Below are 20,797 nucleotides of genomic sequence, written 5' to 3'. Positions count from 1 at the left end.
CTTCAACAGGGAGCTCGCGCAAGGAGAGTTCTGAGGACCTGATTACTCACCCCCTCATTTCATTCGATTTGCTAAGAGAGTTCTGAGGAAAAATGGTGACGACAATGGAAGCGGTTTCCTTCGCTCCACTCGTTTTCAGCAAGTCAAACAGACTTTCAGACAATAGTCTCTGAGCTCCTTCTTCATCCAGGGCCTTTCTCCCGGTTCAATGGTTATTAGTAACTACCAATGCCAGTCTTCTTCTCCCCATCATTGTTCTGGAGATCCGAACGGTAGTCTTACAGCAGGTCCACTGCCTTCTGGCGGGTCACCCTATCCGAATTCAATTGGATAATGCCACGGCGGTGCCTTACGTCAGTCATCTAGCAGGTACCCATGGTCAGGCGCCATGACCGAGGTACCTCACTTTCTCTGATGGGCCGAAGTCTATTATTCGGTGATCTCGGCAGTATATATCCCAGAAGTAGAACTCTGAACGGCAAACAAATTCAGCCATCAGGGTTCCGCCTCAAGTCAGTGGGAACTTCACCCCGAAGTCTTCCATCAGATCTGTCCTTACTGGAGCTCTCCAGTTGTAGGTGGGATGACATCCAGACTGAAGGCCAATGTACTCGAGTTCGTGGTTCGGCCTCGAGATCCAAGAGCCATCGCTCTCCATGCTCTGGTTCTGCCGTGGTACCAGTTTCCATAACTCCCCTTCCACTGCTTCCGAAAGCCTTTCGGAAGCAGAAAGGGGCCCCAGTGATCCTCAGAGATCCGCACTGACCACGTCCATTTTTTGTTTGCGGAGCTAGTATCTTCTCGCCTTATCGCAGCACAACTGCAAGTAGGGACTTTCTCACAGGGAGTTTTCACACGTAGTTCTTCCCTATCGCATACCGTTAGATCATTGGGACCTTATTATTCCTAGGAGCCTTACAGTAGGCTCCTTTTTCATCCGGGCAGACTTTATTATCAGGGAAAGTCGCCCCCTTCTCCTCTGCGATATTCTCACTCTGACGAGTCTTCGGAGCTAGCTTCTCTGCTCTTTCAGACTTTTTTTTTTTTTTTCCCTTATTACCTTCGAGGCAAGGTTGTCCTCAGGCCATCTCCATCCCTTGTTACCAAGATGGTACTGTATTACCACCGTTATGCGGGCATAGTTCTTCCCTCATCTCTTTTGGCTCCAGTCCACAAAATGGAATAAGATCCCCCATATTCTGGACGAAGTGAGTGCTCTGGGTAGGTACGTCTTGAGGACGGCGTCCTTCTGAAGGTTGGACGCTTTATTTGGGCTTCCTGACGGTAGAGGAAGGCTTCCTGACATTTTCAGGAAGGGTTTAGCCGTTTCATCGACCATGATAACATGGTGAATTCGTTTCACCATCCAGGAGTCCTTCCGTGCTAGATGTCAGCCTATCTCCCTCTCTATCACGGGTTCTAGGCACCAGGCGTCGGCAAGGCACGCCTGCAAGCTTGCGGATTCGTCCAGTCCGCATGCATTCTTGAAGCACTATAATTCCCACACTTCCACAGATGTGAGTCTGGGCAGGCGGACTCTGCAGGCCGCGGTGGCGCACTTGTAAGTAGTGGTTACACAGGGCCTGATCTATTGTTGTCCCCACCCAGGGACTGCTTTGGGACGTCCCACGGTCTGTGTCCCCCAATGAGGCGAAGGAGAAATAGGGATTTTTGTGTACTCACCGTTAAATCCTTTTCTCCGAGCCATTCATTGGGGGACACAGCTCCCACCCTGTTATTAGCTTATGCTTGTTTTTTATAATATGACATGCTATACGCTCATATATTGTTATTGATCTCCTACTGCTTTTGCACCGAACTGGTTAGCTGAGAGCCAGCAGGAGGGTGTATACTGCAGGGGAGGAGCTAACTTTTTTTGTATCACTTAGTGTCAGCCTCCTATTGGCAGCAGCATACACCCACGGTCTGTGTCCCCCAATGAATGGCTCGGAGAAAAGGATTTTACGGTGAGTACACAAAAATCCCTATTTTTTTGTTAAAGGGAACCTGTCACCCCCCCCCCCCCCCCCCCAGGTGTTTGTAACTAAAAGAGCCACCTTGTGCAGCACTAATGCTGCCTTCTGACAAGGTGGCTCTCTTAGTTATGCTCCTTGCACACGCTGAAATAAACACATATAAAATGTGTCCCCTCATACCGTGAAATCACCAGGGAGGCGGGACTTTCCTTCCTAATCAGATGCAGCACAGCCCTCATTCATACCCCCTTGGCGCCAGGCGCCGCCTCCTCAGCGTTGTTTGAATCTGTCCCAGAGCCTGCGCTGTTATGCTATCCCTTGGGCATGTTCAGTTAGCGCTGTGCTGCGTCTGATTAGGAAGGAAAGTCCCGCCTCCCTGGCGATTTCACGGTATGAGGGGGCACATTTTGTAAGTGTTTCTTTCAGCGTGTGCAAGGAGCAGAACTAAAAGAGCCACCTTGTCCAAATGCAGCATTAGTGATGCACAAGATGGCTCTTTTAGTTACAAACGCCTGGGGGGGGGGGATGGTGACTTTTTTAATATTCTTACAGTTTCCACCAGTTGGCCACATACTGTAATATTATCTTGCAATTAGCACCACATAGTAATTCTGGCAAAAATCTTGTAGTAATGTCCCCATCCTGGTCTCCATCTTGTAGTAATGTCCCCATCCTGGCCGCCTTCTTGCAGTAATGTGACCTAATCTTCATCTTGTTGTGCTGCCCCATTCTGGCCCCCTTATTGTAGTAATGTCCCCATCCTGGTCTCCATTTTGCAGTAATGTGACCTCGTCCTCATCTTGTAATGCTGCCCCATTCTGGCCCCTTTATTTTAGTTATGTCCCCATCCAGTTCCCCATATTGTAGCTATCTCTATTGTTCCGTTCTTCACATACACTTTAAAATAGAAAAAAAAAGTTTGAGGGTGTGCACAGGTTTCTTTTTATACTGATAACAAGTTTAAACAGGTGCCATTACTACAGGTAATGAGTGGAGGAAAGAGGAGACTCTTAAAGAAGAAGTTACAGGTCTGTGAGAGCCAGAAATCTTGATTGTTTGTTTCTGACCAAATACTTATTTTCCACCATAATATGCAAATAAATTGTTAAAAAAACAGACAATGTGATTTTCTGGATTTTTTTTCTCAGTTTGTCTCCCATAGTTGAGGTCTACCTATGATGTAAATTACAGACGCCTCTCATCTTTTTAAGTGGTGGAACTTGCACTATTGCTGACTGACTAAATACTTTTTTGCCCCACTGTACATAATAGGTGCAGAACTGGCACAGAAATTTTGCAGCATTAAAAGTTCATCATGGGAACACAACCTAAGGCCATGTACATTAAGGTTAAGTATTTGGTGAGTTTTTACCTCAGAGTTTGTAAGCCAAAATTAAGGAGTGGAGTCTTCAGAGGAAAAGTATAATAGAAACACGTCACCACTTCTGTATTTATCACCCACGCCTGGTTTTGGCTTACAAATACTGAGGTAAAATACTGAGCAAAGGCTCAACGTGTGAATGTGGCCTTTAGGCTGCAAAAGCAGTTTGTCGCTGACAGCTCATAAGGATCTTGGTGATGTATTGCCTATACTGTGATAGTCACAAACAAAATCTCAGATTTGATAGATTTTCCATTGCAAGTTGCTCATAATTTTGCCAGCATTGTAAATCATTTACTTGATAGCAAGTTTTAATTTAGCAAATCATAACACATCCAAATTGCTGCACATTCCCTCCCTAAGGCTTTGGTCACACTTGAGTTTTTTGAAGAATTTTTTTTAAGTGAATCTTCTTTAGAAACTGCTCTAAGGCTATGTGCACATAGAGTCTTTTTGTTGAATTTTCACAGCAAAAACAGAGCGGATTTGAGATTTGAAGCGTTTCTGCTTCAAAAACTCCTTGAAAAAGTGTGTGCACATAATGTAGGCTAAAATACTTTTTTCCCGTTGTTTTCGGTGAAAAATCCAAATTTCTGTTCATATGAGGCGTTTCTTAAACAATTTTTTCCCCACTTCTGGTTTTCAAATGCTGCCTAGCTCAAAAGAGAGAATGTGTGCAAATAAGGCCTGTGCACACCAAGGTTTTTTGGTTAAAAAAAGAAGTGAGTTTCCCTTTGCAATGAATTGAAATAATTTTCCAAGAGTTTTGAAGCACACAGTCTTTTTGCAAAGTTTTTTGTTGTTGAGGAAACTGAGCGGAACCGACAAGTTTTTGAGGAGTTTTGCATGTTTTTAGGAGGATATGAAGCGTTTCTTCCCCAAAAACTCCTTGAAAGATTCCGTGTGCACTTAAGCAGTATACAAAATAAAAAAATCCTCCAAAAACTCGTTGGCTACATAGACGAACACCTGAAGTAGATCCTGGAAAAATACCTCCTCCAAAGTAGGTTCTGTCCAATTAAAAGGCTGCAAAAAAAAATGCTTCAGGGGGAAAAAAAAAGTTTTCCAGAAAAACTTTAGAAAATTTTTCAGAAAAGAAAAACTTCCAAAAACTCCCCCAAAAAAGAGTTTCTCGAAGCAGTTTTTGCACTGAAAAAACTACACATATCGAATGCTTAACACTTGCCCTTTTGCTGTCCGGTGTGAGGTGTAGAGTCTTAGCAGTGACTACTCCAAAGCATATATAGCACTAAGAAATATACAGTGTATAATAATACATTGGATAACATATTATACTTTATTTTTATGTAATCGTTTATTTTTCTTTTTAATCATATGAATTAAATGTTGTGTCTTGAAAAATATTATTCCAATATAAGCGTATATTGCCTTTTGGTTTCACCAAATGTCAAAGGCTTACATGTCACAAAAAAATATTTAAAATCCACTGACATGGGGTCAAGTATTTCTTACTTTCTTGAATTGGGAAGAAGTGCGTAGAATTAATTTACTGTAACTGACCCACTTTTACTTCAGGCTGTTATTGCACTGAATTCCAGAAAACCGCTTTAATATATAATGTATATGCTCATAAAATATAATACACTTTCAGACTGAGAAGGGAATGAATACAAAGTGGTTGTCGTAGCTGGATATTTTAAGGATGCGGGTGGGGACATTATGTTTTTCTGTTCATTTTTTTAAATGTATTTTATCGCTGTTTTTTGTTTAGTGTGTCATGCTTTAAATCTGCTTTGTTTTTGATACTGGTATTTTGCTTTGACACGACATTACTGAAATATTTAGGTGCAGTTGATAAGCGGTTTTGATGGGTTTCCGCAGCGGAAACGCATAAAAAAAAACCATATTTTTTTACCTGCAGAATTTCTGCATCTAATGTAAGTCAATGGAAAAAATCCACACGTAAAACTCAGCGTACCCACACAAAAAATTGACATGCTGCAGACTTGAAACACACACCACAGATCAGTTCATGGTGTGTTTAAAAAGCACAGTGGGCATGAGATTTCTATAAATCCCATGTACTTTGCTGGAACTGTAAGATGCTCCTTTTCTAAAGCCGCAAAAATATGCAGCATCAAAAACCCATCGTGGGAACGTAGCCTAAGGAATCCTTCACACATCTGTGTTCTCCATCCGAGGACCGACTGAAAACCTTTTTTGAGATATTCAAATGGAACCCCTAAAGTAGAGTACTGAAAGGGGTCTAAGATGTAGCGTGAAGGCTCCATTCTCAAATATTGAACTACATATCCAAGCTTCCCTTACAATTCCGTATTTATAACTTGTTAATTTAGTTGTAAGCACATTGTATAGCTTGTTTGTCTGTATACATATTACTTGCAAAAAAGCAATACATTTTTTTTTTTTTTTAAATTTATTTTCTGTTTGTCAGGTCAGCAGAAAATATAGCTCGATCAAAATGAACTCTATTCCAGAAACAAAAGAAAGCTTAAGGCGCACACTTCATTGTCAGCAACAGTCCTCCTTATAGGTCTTTACTTAAAGGGAACCTGTCACCTGAATTTGGCGGGACTGGTTTTGGGTCATATGAGCGGAGTTTTTGGGTGTTTGATTCACCCTTTCCTTACCCACTGGGTGCATGCTGGCTGCAATATTGGATTGAAGTTCATTCTCTGTCCTCCATAGTACATGCCTGCGCAAAGCAATCTTGCCTTGCGCAGGCGTGTACTATGGAGGACAGAGAATGAACTTCAATCCAATATTGCAGCCAGCATGCAGCCAGCGGGTAAGGAAAGGGTGAATCAAACACCCGAAAACTCCGCCCATATGACCCAAAACCAGTCCCGCCAAATTCAGGTGACAGAGTCCCTTTAATATGATTTGTCAACATATAACCCAAACCCATTTCCTATACACTGGAACGGGTAACACTTTTATAATTCTATCAACATATAAGTCAACCATGAGTAATTAAACTAAGTCGACTCAAAAAAGTGTGATTATTTTTTTGATAAAAAGTTATAACTTTATTTAAATCAGACAAACAACATATAATAAAATAGTGCCTCTGAACCACAAAAATCGTAATACCGGCAGGTAAGTACATGCAACACGCACAAAATAGAATTCCAAATATGCAAGTTTCAAGATAGTTAGACGTATTATAGGCAAAAATATTAGGTAAAAACCATTACTGCATAACAGACATCTTAAAAGTCCATAGAAGACTTAAGCCTAAATTTAGACTAGGGAAAAATTTCCACAGAAGATATCTATACACTATACTGTGCTTCAAGCATAAAGCATGCTGAGAAAATACTTCCACCACAGTTCACGCCAAAAATAGGGCCATGGCATGAATCATCACCTGGTAGCCCAGATTACTAAAGGAATTGGCTCACACTTGTGCTCATTTATATCATATTGATGTCCTAAGAAGATATTGTACAATAATACCAGATTAGTATCCTCATATGTGGGCTTACGAGGTAGTTTGCAATACGTTTGGTGCTGCGGGATTATTTAGGGATGATCAATGTAATGCAACCGCATCCATGTTTTGCCTGGTATCCGTGGCCGTATAAACTAAGCCAAATGCCCCTCACAAAATGCCAATCATCCAAACAATACCAACGTTACATACTAAATTTCCCAGGCCTCTGATCAATGTGCAACCTAGATACCGTGGTTGTATCAGTAATCTAACATCTACCTCTCCTCAGCACAGCCCTTGCAGCCCAATGGTAATGCCGCTAAATATCGCTGGAATATATAAATGGAAACTAACGAAACTCAACAATACATATTACCTGATAAGCGTGATGCACTCTGTGTATAGCCGCGTGGCGTACTCCACCGTGCCGCAAACCCCGACGCGCGTTTCGCGACAGCTTCTTCCTGGGGGCGCGAGAACCGACTGAAAACCTTTTTTGAGATATTCAAATGGAACCCCTAAAGTAGAGTACTGAAAGGGGTCTAAGATGTAGCGTGAAGGACCCATTCTCAAATATTGAACTACATATCCAAGCTTCCCTTACAATTCCGTATTTATAACTTGTTGATTTAGTTGTAAGCACATTCTATAGCGTGTTTGTCTGTATACATATTACTTGCAAAAAAGCAATACATTTTTTTTTTTTTTTTAATTTATTTTCTGTTTGTCAGGTCAGCAGAAAATATAGCTCGATCAAAATGAACTCTATTCCAGAAACAAAAGAAAGCTTAAGGCGCATACTTCATTGTCAGCAACAGTCCTCCTTATAGGTCTTTACTTAATATGATTTGCCAGATCTCGTCATTGAACTCATCATAATGATTCTATGCACAATATTTGTATAAATAAGATCTGTTCTCAACTTCATGACTTCTTATTACTTCTCAATAGAATAATATAGTCGGTTATGTAATTGTAATGAATAAACATTTGGTATTTTTACCTTTTAGTTGTTTCTCTGTTTAGTGAGAAATAGTATGTAGTAATAATAATAATAATAATAATAACAAGCTTACATTTGATAAGACATGGTGAAATCTGAGTCAATTCTGATGAGCGGCGATTGATATATTCTGCCATACTCTCCTCTTACCTATATTTCTGTCTTTTTATGCTTCAGGTTGCTATTTGGCACATTATATCCAGCATACTCATCATATAAGGCTGTCAAGACAAAAAATGTTAAAGAATATGTAAGTTTTTGTATGTGATGTTACGTGTTTGATGATGAACAATTATGTATTTATTTATTATCAGCCGTAACAGTAAAACCACTAACAAGTGAAGTAAATACAATATTATGGTACTTGCCAAGGGATGGAATATACAGGTGCTTCTCACAAAATTTATAATATCATCAAAAAGTTAATTTATTTCAGTTCTTCAATACATGGAGTGAAACTCCTATATTATACAGAGTCATTACAGAGTGATCTATTTCAAGTGCTTATTTCTGTTAATGTTGGTGTTCTATTTAGTGAGAAGCACTTGTATGGCAACAAGTGAACATTGAACATGGATGCATCATAGCATTATTGTATAGAATTTGTAGCAATAATTTCTGCAGGTGTTATTTATCCCCTAGATTACTCGATACAGTGTAGCACTTGTATTGCACACAGATGACCTCTTCGTGCTGTCGGTGGTCATTATAAACACACATGGATGAGCTTGAGCCGTGACTCAGATTAAAAACATAGGAGTGTCTGTGATTTTTTTTTTATTTTCTTTTGCAGACACCCAGTTAACAAAAAATACACGGATATGCGACTCTCTGAGTATACTGGAAGTGTGAATGAGGCCTTAGTTTTCATATATTGGGGAGAGTTATTGCCTTTGTGGCATAAAGTAGTCACAAACTTTGAGACACACCGTACCAACACGTGAACCAGTTTCAGCTTCTTTTCATAAGTGATGAAAAAGACTGGGGACAGTTGTGCCACATAATCTGATGGATTTATTACAATTTGTGCCAGAAATGGTCACAGATTGTAACCAAACTTCTCACCTCCTAGCTGCCATAGATACCAGTTTCTGGCACAAAGGCAGTCAATGATGTGCCAATTTTGGCTTATCTTGCTCTTTAAAGAAAAGGTCTCTGAACATTTAGAATTCCATAAACTGTCCTTATAATCTCTGTAATATAGTATAAATGTTTCAGAATACGGTACTTACACCATTTGCTCTGATTTCCAGTGCCACTCCGGTCCCTTGTGTACGCTCTGCAGCTTTTCCAACTCTAATATAAACTTGTGAGACTTTCTACAATGTAAGTCTATAAGACTTCGAACCAATTTCCATAGACTTACATTGAGAAAGTGACCAAAGCGGTAGCGGAAACTGGGGAAGATGTAGATTGGTATCTATTTTAGTGCACATAATAATATAATTATTATTTATTTTTATTTCTATGGCGCCAACATATTCTGCAGCACTCTATATTTTGGAGGGGACTTGTGCAGACAATAAAAGACATTACAGCATAACAGAAATCGCATAAATCAACAAATACCAAGAGGAGTGAGGGCCCTGCTCGCAAGCTTCCAATCTATGGACGAAATAGGGGAACTTGCTTACATACCAATGGATACATAATTATTATGGATACCTTTTTTAAGACTGGCGTAATAAACCCCAATGTAATGAAATTGACCCCAGAGGCCTTAGTTCAAGGTCTTGATTGATAAATATGTGTGGCTAAGTGTCTCTTCTTTCATGGAGTGACTGTATGAGATTTTAAGAAATGTTGTGCACATGCAAATTGAAATATGCACCATGTACCACACCCCTACATAGCGATATCCACAGAAATGCCCTATGGGAACATACCCTAAAAGTGCCCCTAGTCTTTTTAACTTTGTCTTGTCATGTCAATACTTTTTGTATGGAGCAGTGGGTTTCAGAGCATTAAATGGAAGCTGACGAATAATGTATGACTTCTTGCAGGTAAAATGGATGATGTATTGGATTGTGTTTGCCTTTTTCTCCACTGCAGAAACTTTAACTGACATTATTCTTTCCTGGTAAGTAGCAGAAAGCCTTCTATCTACATTGGGGATGTCAGCATTGCCATTATTTATAACATTGTAACATTCACACTCATATTTACCTTCGTACACGTTGATGAAAAGGAGGTTAGAATTTAAGTTAATATTTAAAACTTATTTAATACTGATATAATACACACAAAAAATCTAGCGGAAAATCAATCGTTGATAGGTGTGAGCTTTGCTTTTGTAGTGAGTTCTGGGAAAAAGGCAAGCCAGTGTGGTGCATTATTTTGATGGGAAAGGTCACTACTCCTGACTGCATAAATGAGTGTAACAGGCTGATATTTTCCGAGAGCAGATGGAAAATGAATTCTCTGTGATAAGATATGTGCACAAGGTCGTGTTACTACTTCATGGATCATTGAAGATGCTTTTATTAAGGACTGGAAAACAGACATCCAGAAGTAAACAGCTAAAGACGTCTCCTAGAATATTCCACAGCCAAAGCGTTAACCATGTCGGCACATAAAGCTGGTTTTAGCCCTTGGTACACGTAGTTGTATAAATAAGATCAGGACAGGACACCATTTCTCCTGGTTGTGCCGTGCTCCTGTTTATGGTTTTCAGAAGTTGTAGTGAAATACAACTCTCTATGACTTGTATAATAGTAGTGTATTTCTCCTGAGCCAAAAGGCCACGTCTAAGTGGCTGCTTTGGTAAGTCATGAAGTCATGCCCAAGTAGTCTGAAGAAAAATGCTGAAAGCAAAACTCTACATGTTATATTTACAGTTGCATATGTCTACCATTGACTGGCCTTTTTTTCTACTCGAATGGGTTTCCAATCAACTTTTGGCAGGAGAGCACTGCTCCCGAGCCTCCCAGTTTCCTGTAGCTGGAGGTCAGGCTTTCCGGCATATTGGCAGTTCAGACCAGCGGCAATGATGGTCTAATCTATGCGCTCTTCGATGCTGCTATAATGAGGCAGCTTTGCTTGTTCAGAAGAACTGTGCACAATTTTAAAGCACCACTTCAGCGTATTTTTGTTAATTTCTCCCCTGGAGTGGTATTATTAATGCACGTTCTTTCACCCTAGTAAAATTGTTACCAGCCACTGTCTTCTTCTGTTCTCGGTGCAGCTCCAGCTGTCTTCTGCCTTGTGTGGCCTGCCGGAAGTCAATACTCAATGTAAGTCTATAAGAGCCCGAACAAGGCCAGAACCAGACTCTCATAGACTTATATTGGAAGCTTGTGGCGGTTACCTCTGACTTCCATTCAGAAACTGCGGTCACAAGATGGCTGAGCAGGACCGGAGCAGTGCCAAGACGAGCAGAACACAGAGACTGGTAAGAATATTACTAGGGGTAAGGAAAATATATATTAGTGATGCCACTCTGGTGGTGAAATAAAAAAAAATGCCAGAATGGTGCTGTTATGATAATTGCCTTCTCATCAATAATCTCCATTCAGTTAAACGTGGATATTGGAACAAAGGGGATACATGTTTTCAGTGATAGGCAGGTAGAGAGAACACTTTTGAAGGAGTCAGAAATAACCTGCAACGTTCTGTTTAAAGGGAAGCTAGCATCAGGAATTAATGTATTGTTTAAATCATGATTTTTTTACATGTACCAGTATTTTATTAGTTTTTTTTTTTTTTTTTAAGGTTACTTTTTTTTTCTTTATATCGAAGAAAAAAACATTTGTAATGTTGCAATTTTCAAACTAAGCCCTGGGGCTTTTGTAGACTCCTTCCTGTGATTAGTAAGAGTTTTCAGCAGGGTTCCATCTTGCCAGAGGCAGAACTACAATGACAGCCTCTATCCGATTACTAAATGCCTATATACACCGCTGATAACACAGGATCCACTGGTCAGATCCTGACGCCATGTACATGTGTTTTAGCTCCTGAAACAACATGAAGTTAGTCTTAAATAAAACAGTGGCTAATGGGAAAGTTGTACGATCTATAGTTTATTTTTAAAATTGCAAATTGTGGTATGTAAAGAAAGCAAAAAATGGCAAAAATAATGTATAGAACACAAAAAGCTGATTTTTAAGCAATGAATAATTTTACAAGTGGCAAAGCAGTTAACTCTTTCATGGCCATAAGTTTATTCAGTCACATTGATCGGCAGTTTCAAACTATGGGACCGATATGTCCCTTGGTCCTTAAAGGGACACTGTCACCTGAATTTGGAGGGAACAATCTTTAGCCATGGAGGCGGGGTTTTTGTGTGTTTGATTCACCCTTTCCTTACCCGCTGGCTGCATGCTGGCTGCAATATTGGATTGAAGTTCATTCTCTGTCCTCCATAGGACACGCCTGTGCAAGGCAAGATTGCACCTTGTGCAGGCGTGTACTACAGAGGACAGAGAATGAACTTCAATCCAATATTGCAGCCAGCATGCAGCCAGCGGGTAAGGAAAGGGTGAATCAAAAACCCCGCCTCCATGGCTGAAGATTGTTCCCTCCAAATTCAGGTGACCGTGTCCCTTTAAGGGTAGGTGCACACTGTCAGTAATTGACATCACTTTGGATGCAGCACATGTCCGCTCTGTCCAAAGCGCTGCCGGCTATTGAACGCAGGTGATTCCGCATGCGATCACTAAACCTTGTGGAATCACCATGCCCAATATATTGTACAGGTGAAATGTATCTTGCAGGGGCTCGCGTCTCCGCAAGATAATAGATATGCTGCGGTCTGAAAAGATGCGCCGCATGTCCGTCTTTGCGGGTGAGCTGCGGGCATCCGTGCACGCATAGTGGACATAGGATTTCTTGAAATCCCATCCACTATGCTGTAACATCTGGCCGCTGCGGGTTGGACGCTGCACAAGTACGCATCGTCCAACCCGCAGCTTTTACTGACCGTGTTCACCTACCCTAAAACCATGTTTTTAATTGCTATTTTGTTTTACATACTATGCATTAACCCTCCCACATGTACTACTCTTCTACGAGTTGGTTACTATTGCGGCCCTTGATTGACGGCATCAGTCACATGATCAAAGGGAATTGGTTTCTTTAAAGCCTATTGCGTGTTTAGAAGAAATCAAGTCCAGCACACCCTATAATAGTCTTGTAGTGCTGGTGTCCTGGATTCAAAGGGGCAAGGCTAACAACTGCAAGGTGTTTGTATGGTCTCCACATGTTTCGTGGGGTTCCTCACACGCTTCAAAGCAATTTAGATTGTGAGGACAGTGATGTCTGTAAAGCGCTGCAATATGATGGCGCTATGAAAGTAAATAAAATAAAGTATTGAAAATAAATAATATACAATTATGAAGATTATGATTATTAACTGTAAAGTATAGCTGAACATTATGTTAAAGATATGTAGTTAAGCTCTGTTCACACAGACACCATGACTTTTTTTTTCAACAAGAGCCATCTTGGATAGGACACTGCCATCATGATCTCCCCAGGTTGAAAATTCTTTCAGGTTTAGCAAAATAATTTAACTTGTGTGTAATTTAATGCTAATAACCTTTTGATTTTCTAACTAGGGCTTAGGTATAAGGGTGCAGAAAGCCACAACTCCTGTATATAACCCACATGGGAACATTTGATATAATAGTGTGCCACTACTAGACAGATTCTAAGATTATTTTTGTCAAAGCCGTAAGCTTAAAAATATATAATGGACGTGAAAAACCCCATTCTATTAATTATTTCCAAGTAAAAGAATTCTTATCCTTTTTTTTTTTGTTTCTCCTGCGTATTCCTTTTCTTCACCTGCTCTTTTCATATAGTAAAATGTCCCTTTTTCTTGAACAAGTTCTGGAGTTGGGCGTGAGCCTTTACAAGTTTTTTTTTTTTCTTTATTAACAAAGACGTGTTTATTCAGTGCTAATTTTAGTTATTTCTCTTTTCAGGTTTCCTTTTTATTTTGAGCTAAAAATTGCATTTGTAATTTGGCTTCTTTCACCTTACACCAAAGGCTCTAGTGTGTTGTATAGAAAGTTTGTGCATCCAACACTATCTAGTAAGGAAAAGGTATGTTTACTTGCTATCCTGTATGTTTTGTTGATTTATTTCACTAGAAATATTGGTTTTGTTTGTATCAGTTCATGGGGCACTAGATATTTGACAACTTACAAAATGTAACATATAATAAAAATTGCATTAAAATAAATATACAAATTAGAAAAGGCCTATAACTACCAGATTGTCCATGGAAAAGGTTTAGTGCCTCATACTTATTGAACACTTTCAGTGGCTAAGAGCCAGAATTGCTTTTGGTACTTGATATGAGGTAGATCCATAAATGTTTTCATTGGATAGTGGATAGCTTCCTAATTGCTGGGGATAAGACCGCTCTGACCCGCACCCATCCCGAGAATAGGGCTAAAGAATAACTCCCCAATTGTTTGGGATCCAACCAGGGAACTGAAGAGCCCTGTGTGAATAGAGCGGTGGTTGATCATGTGCACTGCCGCTCCATTCATTCCTCACGGGACGTCCAGATATAGCTGAGGGCAGTAAGAATGGAGTGGTAGCGCACATGACCAACCACCACTCCATTAATTCCTTAGAGCCCTGGTTCTCGGAATCAGCAAAGGTCCCAAGGGTTGGACCCTAAGCGATTCAAGAACTTATCCCTTAGCCCTGTCCCAACCTTAAAAATACCTCTTTAAATTGCGTTGATCATAGTATGGATCAAATAATAGTTTCTAAATATGGAACGATATAGCGGTCATTGAATAAAAGGGAGAACATGTAATGCATGGCTATGCTGTTGCATAGAATAATGGGAATGATATCATTCTTTTAAACTACAAATCACTGGTTAATGCAACATGCTACCATTACAATCATTTTGAGGCTGCTGCAGTTTTAAGATATCGTATATCATTGAATTTAGAAATAAGACCTATTGTACCACATCAAATAAAGCTTTATGGTACCTTAAAATCATGTTTACTAGTTTCTGGAAAATTGACTTCAAATTATTAAAATTCTTGTATGTGCTCCTATAGGAGATTGATGAGTACATTGCTCAGGCGAGAGACAAGAGCTATGAAACAATGATGCGTGTGGGGAAAAGGGGCCTAAATCTTGCTGCAAATGCCGCTGTGACAGCAGCTACAAAGGTAAAATAAGTTTATTACAGAAATGCATCACTTATTTGAAATTTCACTATTTTGCTCTGTCCCTTCCATAATAGCATTATTATCTGTATTCTAGAATTTGTGATCCTTCTCATTTTACTTTGGAAGATTTCTAGTGAAAAAACAATAGGTTTAGAGAATAAAATTGGCAATAACTGTATTCACCTTCTTGTTGCACTTTATAGTTGAAATATAGGAATAATTTGCATAAAATGAAGCAAATTTATGGTTTATGTAGAAAGAACTGTCCCTATGTTGAAAAAGCTAGGAAGATTTGGGGGCGGTCCGGAGCTCTGAGGTAATATCCTCCATATCAACAACAATCGCGATTTTAAAAGCGTTTTTTTTTTTTTTTTGCCATATTTATTTTCAAGAGACCGACTCTTAATTATACCAGGAACATTTTGAGTCTATTTTGGGGGTTTTCTGACTCTTCGTACCAGTGTTATACACCTGTATAACGGAGGCCATCTCCTCATAGCAACGAGACCATCTCCTCATAGCAACCAGGGATTGGAGCAATAACTTTACCTCAGCCTTTGTTATCCTTCACTTACCCCGACATTTGTGTTACATAGACAGATTTTTATTATATCGGGACTATTTTAAGCCCATTTCGGGGCTTTTCCGATTCTCTGTCCCAGAGCTCCACACTTGGGCAACGGAGGCTGTTTCCCCATAGCAACACACAAGCCTAGAGACTTGCGGGCTATTTATCCTAGAGACTGGGCAATTATTTTAGCCCTTGTTACACAAATCCCTCACCTTCTTAGACACCTGTGAACACACCTGACAGATCGGAACTGTCTGGGAATTTGAGGGAGCTACGACCAGTACATAGGTGAGCTTCCATTAGCTTTGCTGTACTTGGCAGCTGACAACACCGGGAGTGTTGCGGCAATAGCTTTCCATCAACGGACCACGACCTCGCTGGATTGCAGGAGAGTGTCGATTTGAAGAAGACCAGGACCCTCTCCACACAGTGGTTATTTCGTCAGACACTTGTGCAGGCATTGAGGTTCACGCCTCACTGCAAGGGGAGGAGACCGGAAGTCCTGAACGCCATCCATTTTAGACCGGAGCCATAGCAACGCTCCAATCTTTGCCAGTCTGAAACCGTGACCTCCCCTGTCATCTTCACAGCAGCCAGGTAATCACTTATATTGCAGGAGACCAGGGAAGCTGCAGTGGGTGCTCTGGAGAGTCACCGCCTAACTCACAACGTGGCTGACCACCCCGAGAGTGCTGCTGCACTAGCGCTCCTTCAGATACTCGCGGAATCCTCCGGTGTGTCTGACAGTACTCAAGTTTTTCTATTCCTCGCGTCGTAGTGTCACAGCCCTGTTTAGCGCCATGGACAAAATTTAATTGTTAGGCAAGAAGAGGAAGAAGTTATCGGTAATCAAGACCACCACGGATTCAGTTGATTTTTCTGTGGCCCATGCTCTGTCATCATTATTGGACAGAGGAATATAGAACTAGCAACCTAACACAAGGCTATTCAGTCTTTATAACAGGCTGCAGTAGCATTTTTGAAGTATCCCACTCTTATCTGCTTAGAGTTTTTGATATTGTCAACTCTTTTGGAATGTTATATGTAATTCCTTTGATTTATTCTCTGCTCTTATTTCCATTGCAGGATTACCTTTAAATGTTTTGTTTATTTAAATATTAACTATAGGTTTAAGCTATGGCACATATTCTCTGCTCTAAATCTGCAGCCTGGGTCCACGTACTGTGATTAGTCTTCCAGTACTGCCAATTTAAGGGGTTGGTGATATACCGCTTTTCTTGGATACAAATTGTTGCTTTGAGACCACACAGTGTGGGGGTCTCTCTTACATACTATTATTTGGTTAGAATCTACGTGTGATTACCCAAGTAGTGAAATTTATTTCCTATTTTCTATTTACTGTCTATTATCTTTAATTCTCGTCTTCTGATCTATGTCCTGGGACCACTTTGGTGGGAATCTTTATTCACTCCAATCCGACCACATCAGGACATTCTCCACCTGTGTCTACATTGAGTGATAAATCATTATCTATTGCTTAAAAAATTCTATCACTCTAACACTAGGGTGTTTAACACATATGCTCACTTTTAATGGTAAAATCTACTAACTATTGCTTACTACTTTTCGATACAGATTGATAGTCTGTTGCCGCATTTAGTAGGAATCTTTATCCACTCTGCACTGAACAGTTAGATATCATCTCTAGTGATGAGCGAATATACTCGTAACTCGAGATTTCTCGAGCATGCTCGGGGGTCCTCCGAGTATTTTTTTAGTCCTCGGAGATTTAGTTTTTCTTGCCACAGCTGAATGATTTACATCTGTTAGCCAGCATAAGTACATGTGGGGGTTGCCTGGTTGCTAGGGAATCCCCACATGTAATCAAGCTGGCTAATTAGAGATGTAAATCGTTCAGCTGCAGCAAGAAAAACTAAATCTCCGAGCACTAAAAAATACTCTGAGGACCCCCGAGCATGCTCGAGAAATCTCGAGTAACGAGTATATTCGCTCATCACTAATCATCTCAAATAATATAAAATGAGTCATGGTAATACTGAAAGTAAACCCGTTATCACACCAACATCTCTACCACAGAGACCCAAGAAGGTTAGGGGCTCTTGCCATAACACATCAGAAGACTCTTTTAACTTTGTGAGTCCACTGAAATCCAGATCTCCCCACAAAGGAGAAAACAAACAAGATGGTAAAACTGCTCTGTCCATCCCACTGGATAAAAATACCAAATCCGTTAAACCTGCTAAACCAAAAAAGACTCCCTAAAATTGAGAGGAAATTGACCTTTCATTATCCTCTGAGGGCAGTCCCACACGTCCAGATAATTCTGGTACCGGAAAAATCGGTACCGGAATTGTCCGTGTGCCCGTGCGTTTCTGTGGCACATCAGTGTGGCACACGTGTGCCGACTGGGTACCACACGCACCGTGCAGGAGACAGCGCTAGAGATAAGCGCTGTCCCCTGCATCTGGTGCTGAAGCCGCGATTCATATCTTCTCTGCAGCAGCGTTTGCTGTAGAGAGGATATGAAAAATCCTTTTTTTTTTTTTTTTTGTTTCTCGTGTTTAAAATAAAGATCCCTGTCCCCACCCCCTGTGCGCCCGCCCGCTGTTATTAAAATACTCACCCGTCTCCCTCGCAGTGTCGTGTCCTGGCCGCAGCTTCTCCTGTATGCGGTCACGTGGGGCCGCCCATTACAGAAATGAATATGCGGCTCCACCTCTATGGGAGGTGGAGCCGCATATTCATTTCTGTAATGGGCGGCCCCACGTGACCGCATACAGGAGAAGCTGCGGCCAGGACACGACACTGCGAGGGAGCCGGGTGAGTATTTTAATAACAGCGGGCGGGCGCACAGGGGGTGGGGACAGGGATCTTTATTTTAAACACGAGAAAAAAAAAAAAAAAAAAAAAAAGGATTTTTTCATATCTTCTCTACAGCAAATGCTGCCGCAGAGAAGATATGAATCGCGGCTTCAGCACCATGTGGGGGGGACAGCGCTTACTGTAGCGCTGTCTCCTGCACGGCACACGGACTGCACACGGACAAGGTCCGTGTGCGGTACTTGTTTTACACGGACCCATTGACTTTAATGGGTCCGTGTAATCCGTGCGCTCCCACGAACACTGACATGTCTCCGTGTTTTGCACACGGACACACTGTCCGTGAAAACACGCTGACGTGTGCAGAGACACATTGATTTTAATGTGTCTACGTAATCAGTGTCTCCAGTACGTGAGGAAACTGTCACCTCACGTACCAGGAGCCACTGACGTGTGAAACCGGCCTAAAAGGAAGAGTCCAGGGGATTGGGGGGAAAAATGTATCCTTTCTCACGAAGCTTCAGACGCCGATTCTAATCCTAATCCAGGGAAGAGTCGTTTGAGAAAGGATGATTTGCCCCCAACATCAGACAAATCCGACATAGAATCCTACATGTTGAGTCTTGCCCATAGGATTAATGAAAATATGCTGCTAAATATTGAGAAACAGACAAAGTTATTTCAAGATACATTTGACCTTGTTCTAAGTAAAAAGCTAGAGACTCACTATGCTACAATTGTGGTAGTAGAGTAACAAACTGACACTTTGTCCAAAGAACGAGAACTTAGTTCAGGACTGCACAAATTGAAAATCAAACTGGCTGATATTGAAGACCGCAGCAGGAGAAATAACATTAAGATACGTGGCATTCCCGAAAATGTTACTCCCAACAAATTACTTGACTATGTGAAAAGATTATTTAAAAAGATAATCCCATCCCTTTTAGAATCTGACCTAATAGACAGGATTCATCGTTTACCCAAACCACCGAATATTCCTTCAGATTCCCCTAGAGACACTATTCTCCCCATCCATTTTTACCATATCAAGGAATTAATTCAAAATTATATTAAGGGAAAAAAAAAATTCCATGAGCCTTAGTCATTTGAGATTTTATGCTGATTTGTCAAAAGCATCTGTTTTTTATTTTATTTTATTTTTTTTTAAGGTCAAAATATTGTGTTCCACTTGTTGAATCTTCACTAAAAATTTACATTTGGTATCTTTGAAGCATGATATGTGGGAAAAGGTTGAAAAGTTCCAGGGAGCCGAATACTTTCGCAAGACACTGTACATTAGCACTGTACATTGCTAATTAGTTTTAATGTTTTACGAAATATTTTGTTACTAAGAGGATGTCACCTTAACCCCTTCCCGACCTTTGACGCCACGTAGGCGTCATGAAAGTCGGTGCCAATCCGACCCATGACGCCTATGTGGCGTCATGGACAGATCGCGTCCCTGCAGATCGGGTGAAAGGGTTAACTCCCATTTCACCCGATCTGCAGGGACAGGGGGAGTGGTAGTTTAGCCCAGGGGGGGTGGCTTCACCCCCTCGTGGCTACGATCGCTCTGATTGGCAGTTTCACTTTCAACAGCCAATCAGAGCGATTTGTAATATTTCACCTATTATAACGGGTGAAATATTACAATCCAGCCATGGCCGATGCTGCAATATCATCGGCCATGGCTGGAAATACTAATGTGCCCCCACCCCACCGATCCCCCCCCAGCCCCCCGATCTGGCCGGTACACTGCTCCGGCTCCCCTCTGTCCTGTGCTCCGCTCCCCCCCGTGCTCTTGTCCGCTCCCCCCGTGCTTCAATCACCCCCCCGTGCTTCAATCACCCCCCTGTGCTCCGATCACCCCCCCCTGCACTCCGATCCACCCCCCTCCGTGCTCCGTTCCACCCCCCCGTGCTCCGTTCTACCCCCCCCCCCGTGCTCCGTTCCACCCCTCCCGCGCTCCGATTCACCCCCCCATGCTCCGATTTCCCCCCCACCCCCCGTGCTCCCCCTCACCCTATCATACTTACCGATCCTGCCGGGGTCCGTCCGTCTTCTCCCCGGGCGCCGCCATCTTCCAAAATGGCGGGTGCATGCGCAGTGCGCCCGCCGAATCGGCCGGCAGATTCGTTCCAAAGTGCATTTTGATCACTGAGATAGATTATATCTCAGTGATCAAAATAAAAAAAATAATAAATGACCCCCCCCCCCCTTTGTCACCCCCATAGGTAGGGACAATAAAAAAATAAAGAATTTTTTTTTTTTCCACTAATGTTAGAATAGGGCTAGGGTTAGGGGTAGGGGTAGGGTTAGGGTTTCGGTATGCGCACACGTATTCTGGTCCTCTGCGGATTTTTCCGCTGCGGATTTGATAAATCCGCAGTGCTAAACCGCTGCGGATTTATGGCGGATTTACCGCGTTTTTTCTGCGCATTTCACTGCGGTTTTACAACTGCGATTTTCTATTTGAGCAGTTGTAAAACCGCTGCGGAATCCGC

The 20,797-nt window shown here is 41.5% G+C and overlaps 1 protein-coding gene across 2 annotated transcripts in view; it reads left to right on the top strand.

The window, feature by feature from the left end:
* Positions 1–20,797, top strand: part of REEP2 (receptor accessory protein 2) — a 70,490-nt gene that overhangs the window by 25,612 nt on the left and 24,081 nt on the right. For both annotated transcript variants that reach the window (XM_069764315.1, XM_069764316.1), the window contains exons 2-5: positions 7,956–8,028; positions 9,782–9,858; positions 13,703–13,823; positions 14,807–14,920. In XM_069764315.1, coding sequence (XP_069620416.1) covers positions 7,956–8,028; positions 9,782–9,858; positions 13,703–13,823; positions 14,807–14,920 — 385 coding nt within the window. The remainder of the gene's footprint in view (positions 1–7,955; positions 8,029–9,781; positions 9,859–13,702; positions 13,824–14,806; positions 14,921–20,797) is intronic.

Source organism: Ranitomeya imitator, chromosome 4 (genome assembly GCF_032444005.1).
Source record: "Ranitomeya imitator isolate aRanImi1 chromosome 4, aRanImi1.pri, whole genome shotgun sequence".
Classification (NCBI taxonomy): domain Eukaryota; kingdom Metazoa; phylum Chordata; class Amphibia; order Anura; family Dendrobatidae; genus Ranitomeya; species Ranitomeya imitator.
The sequence above is the reverse complement of the archived record's forward strand: the minus strand, read 5'-3'. Positions and strand labels throughout refer to the sequence as shown.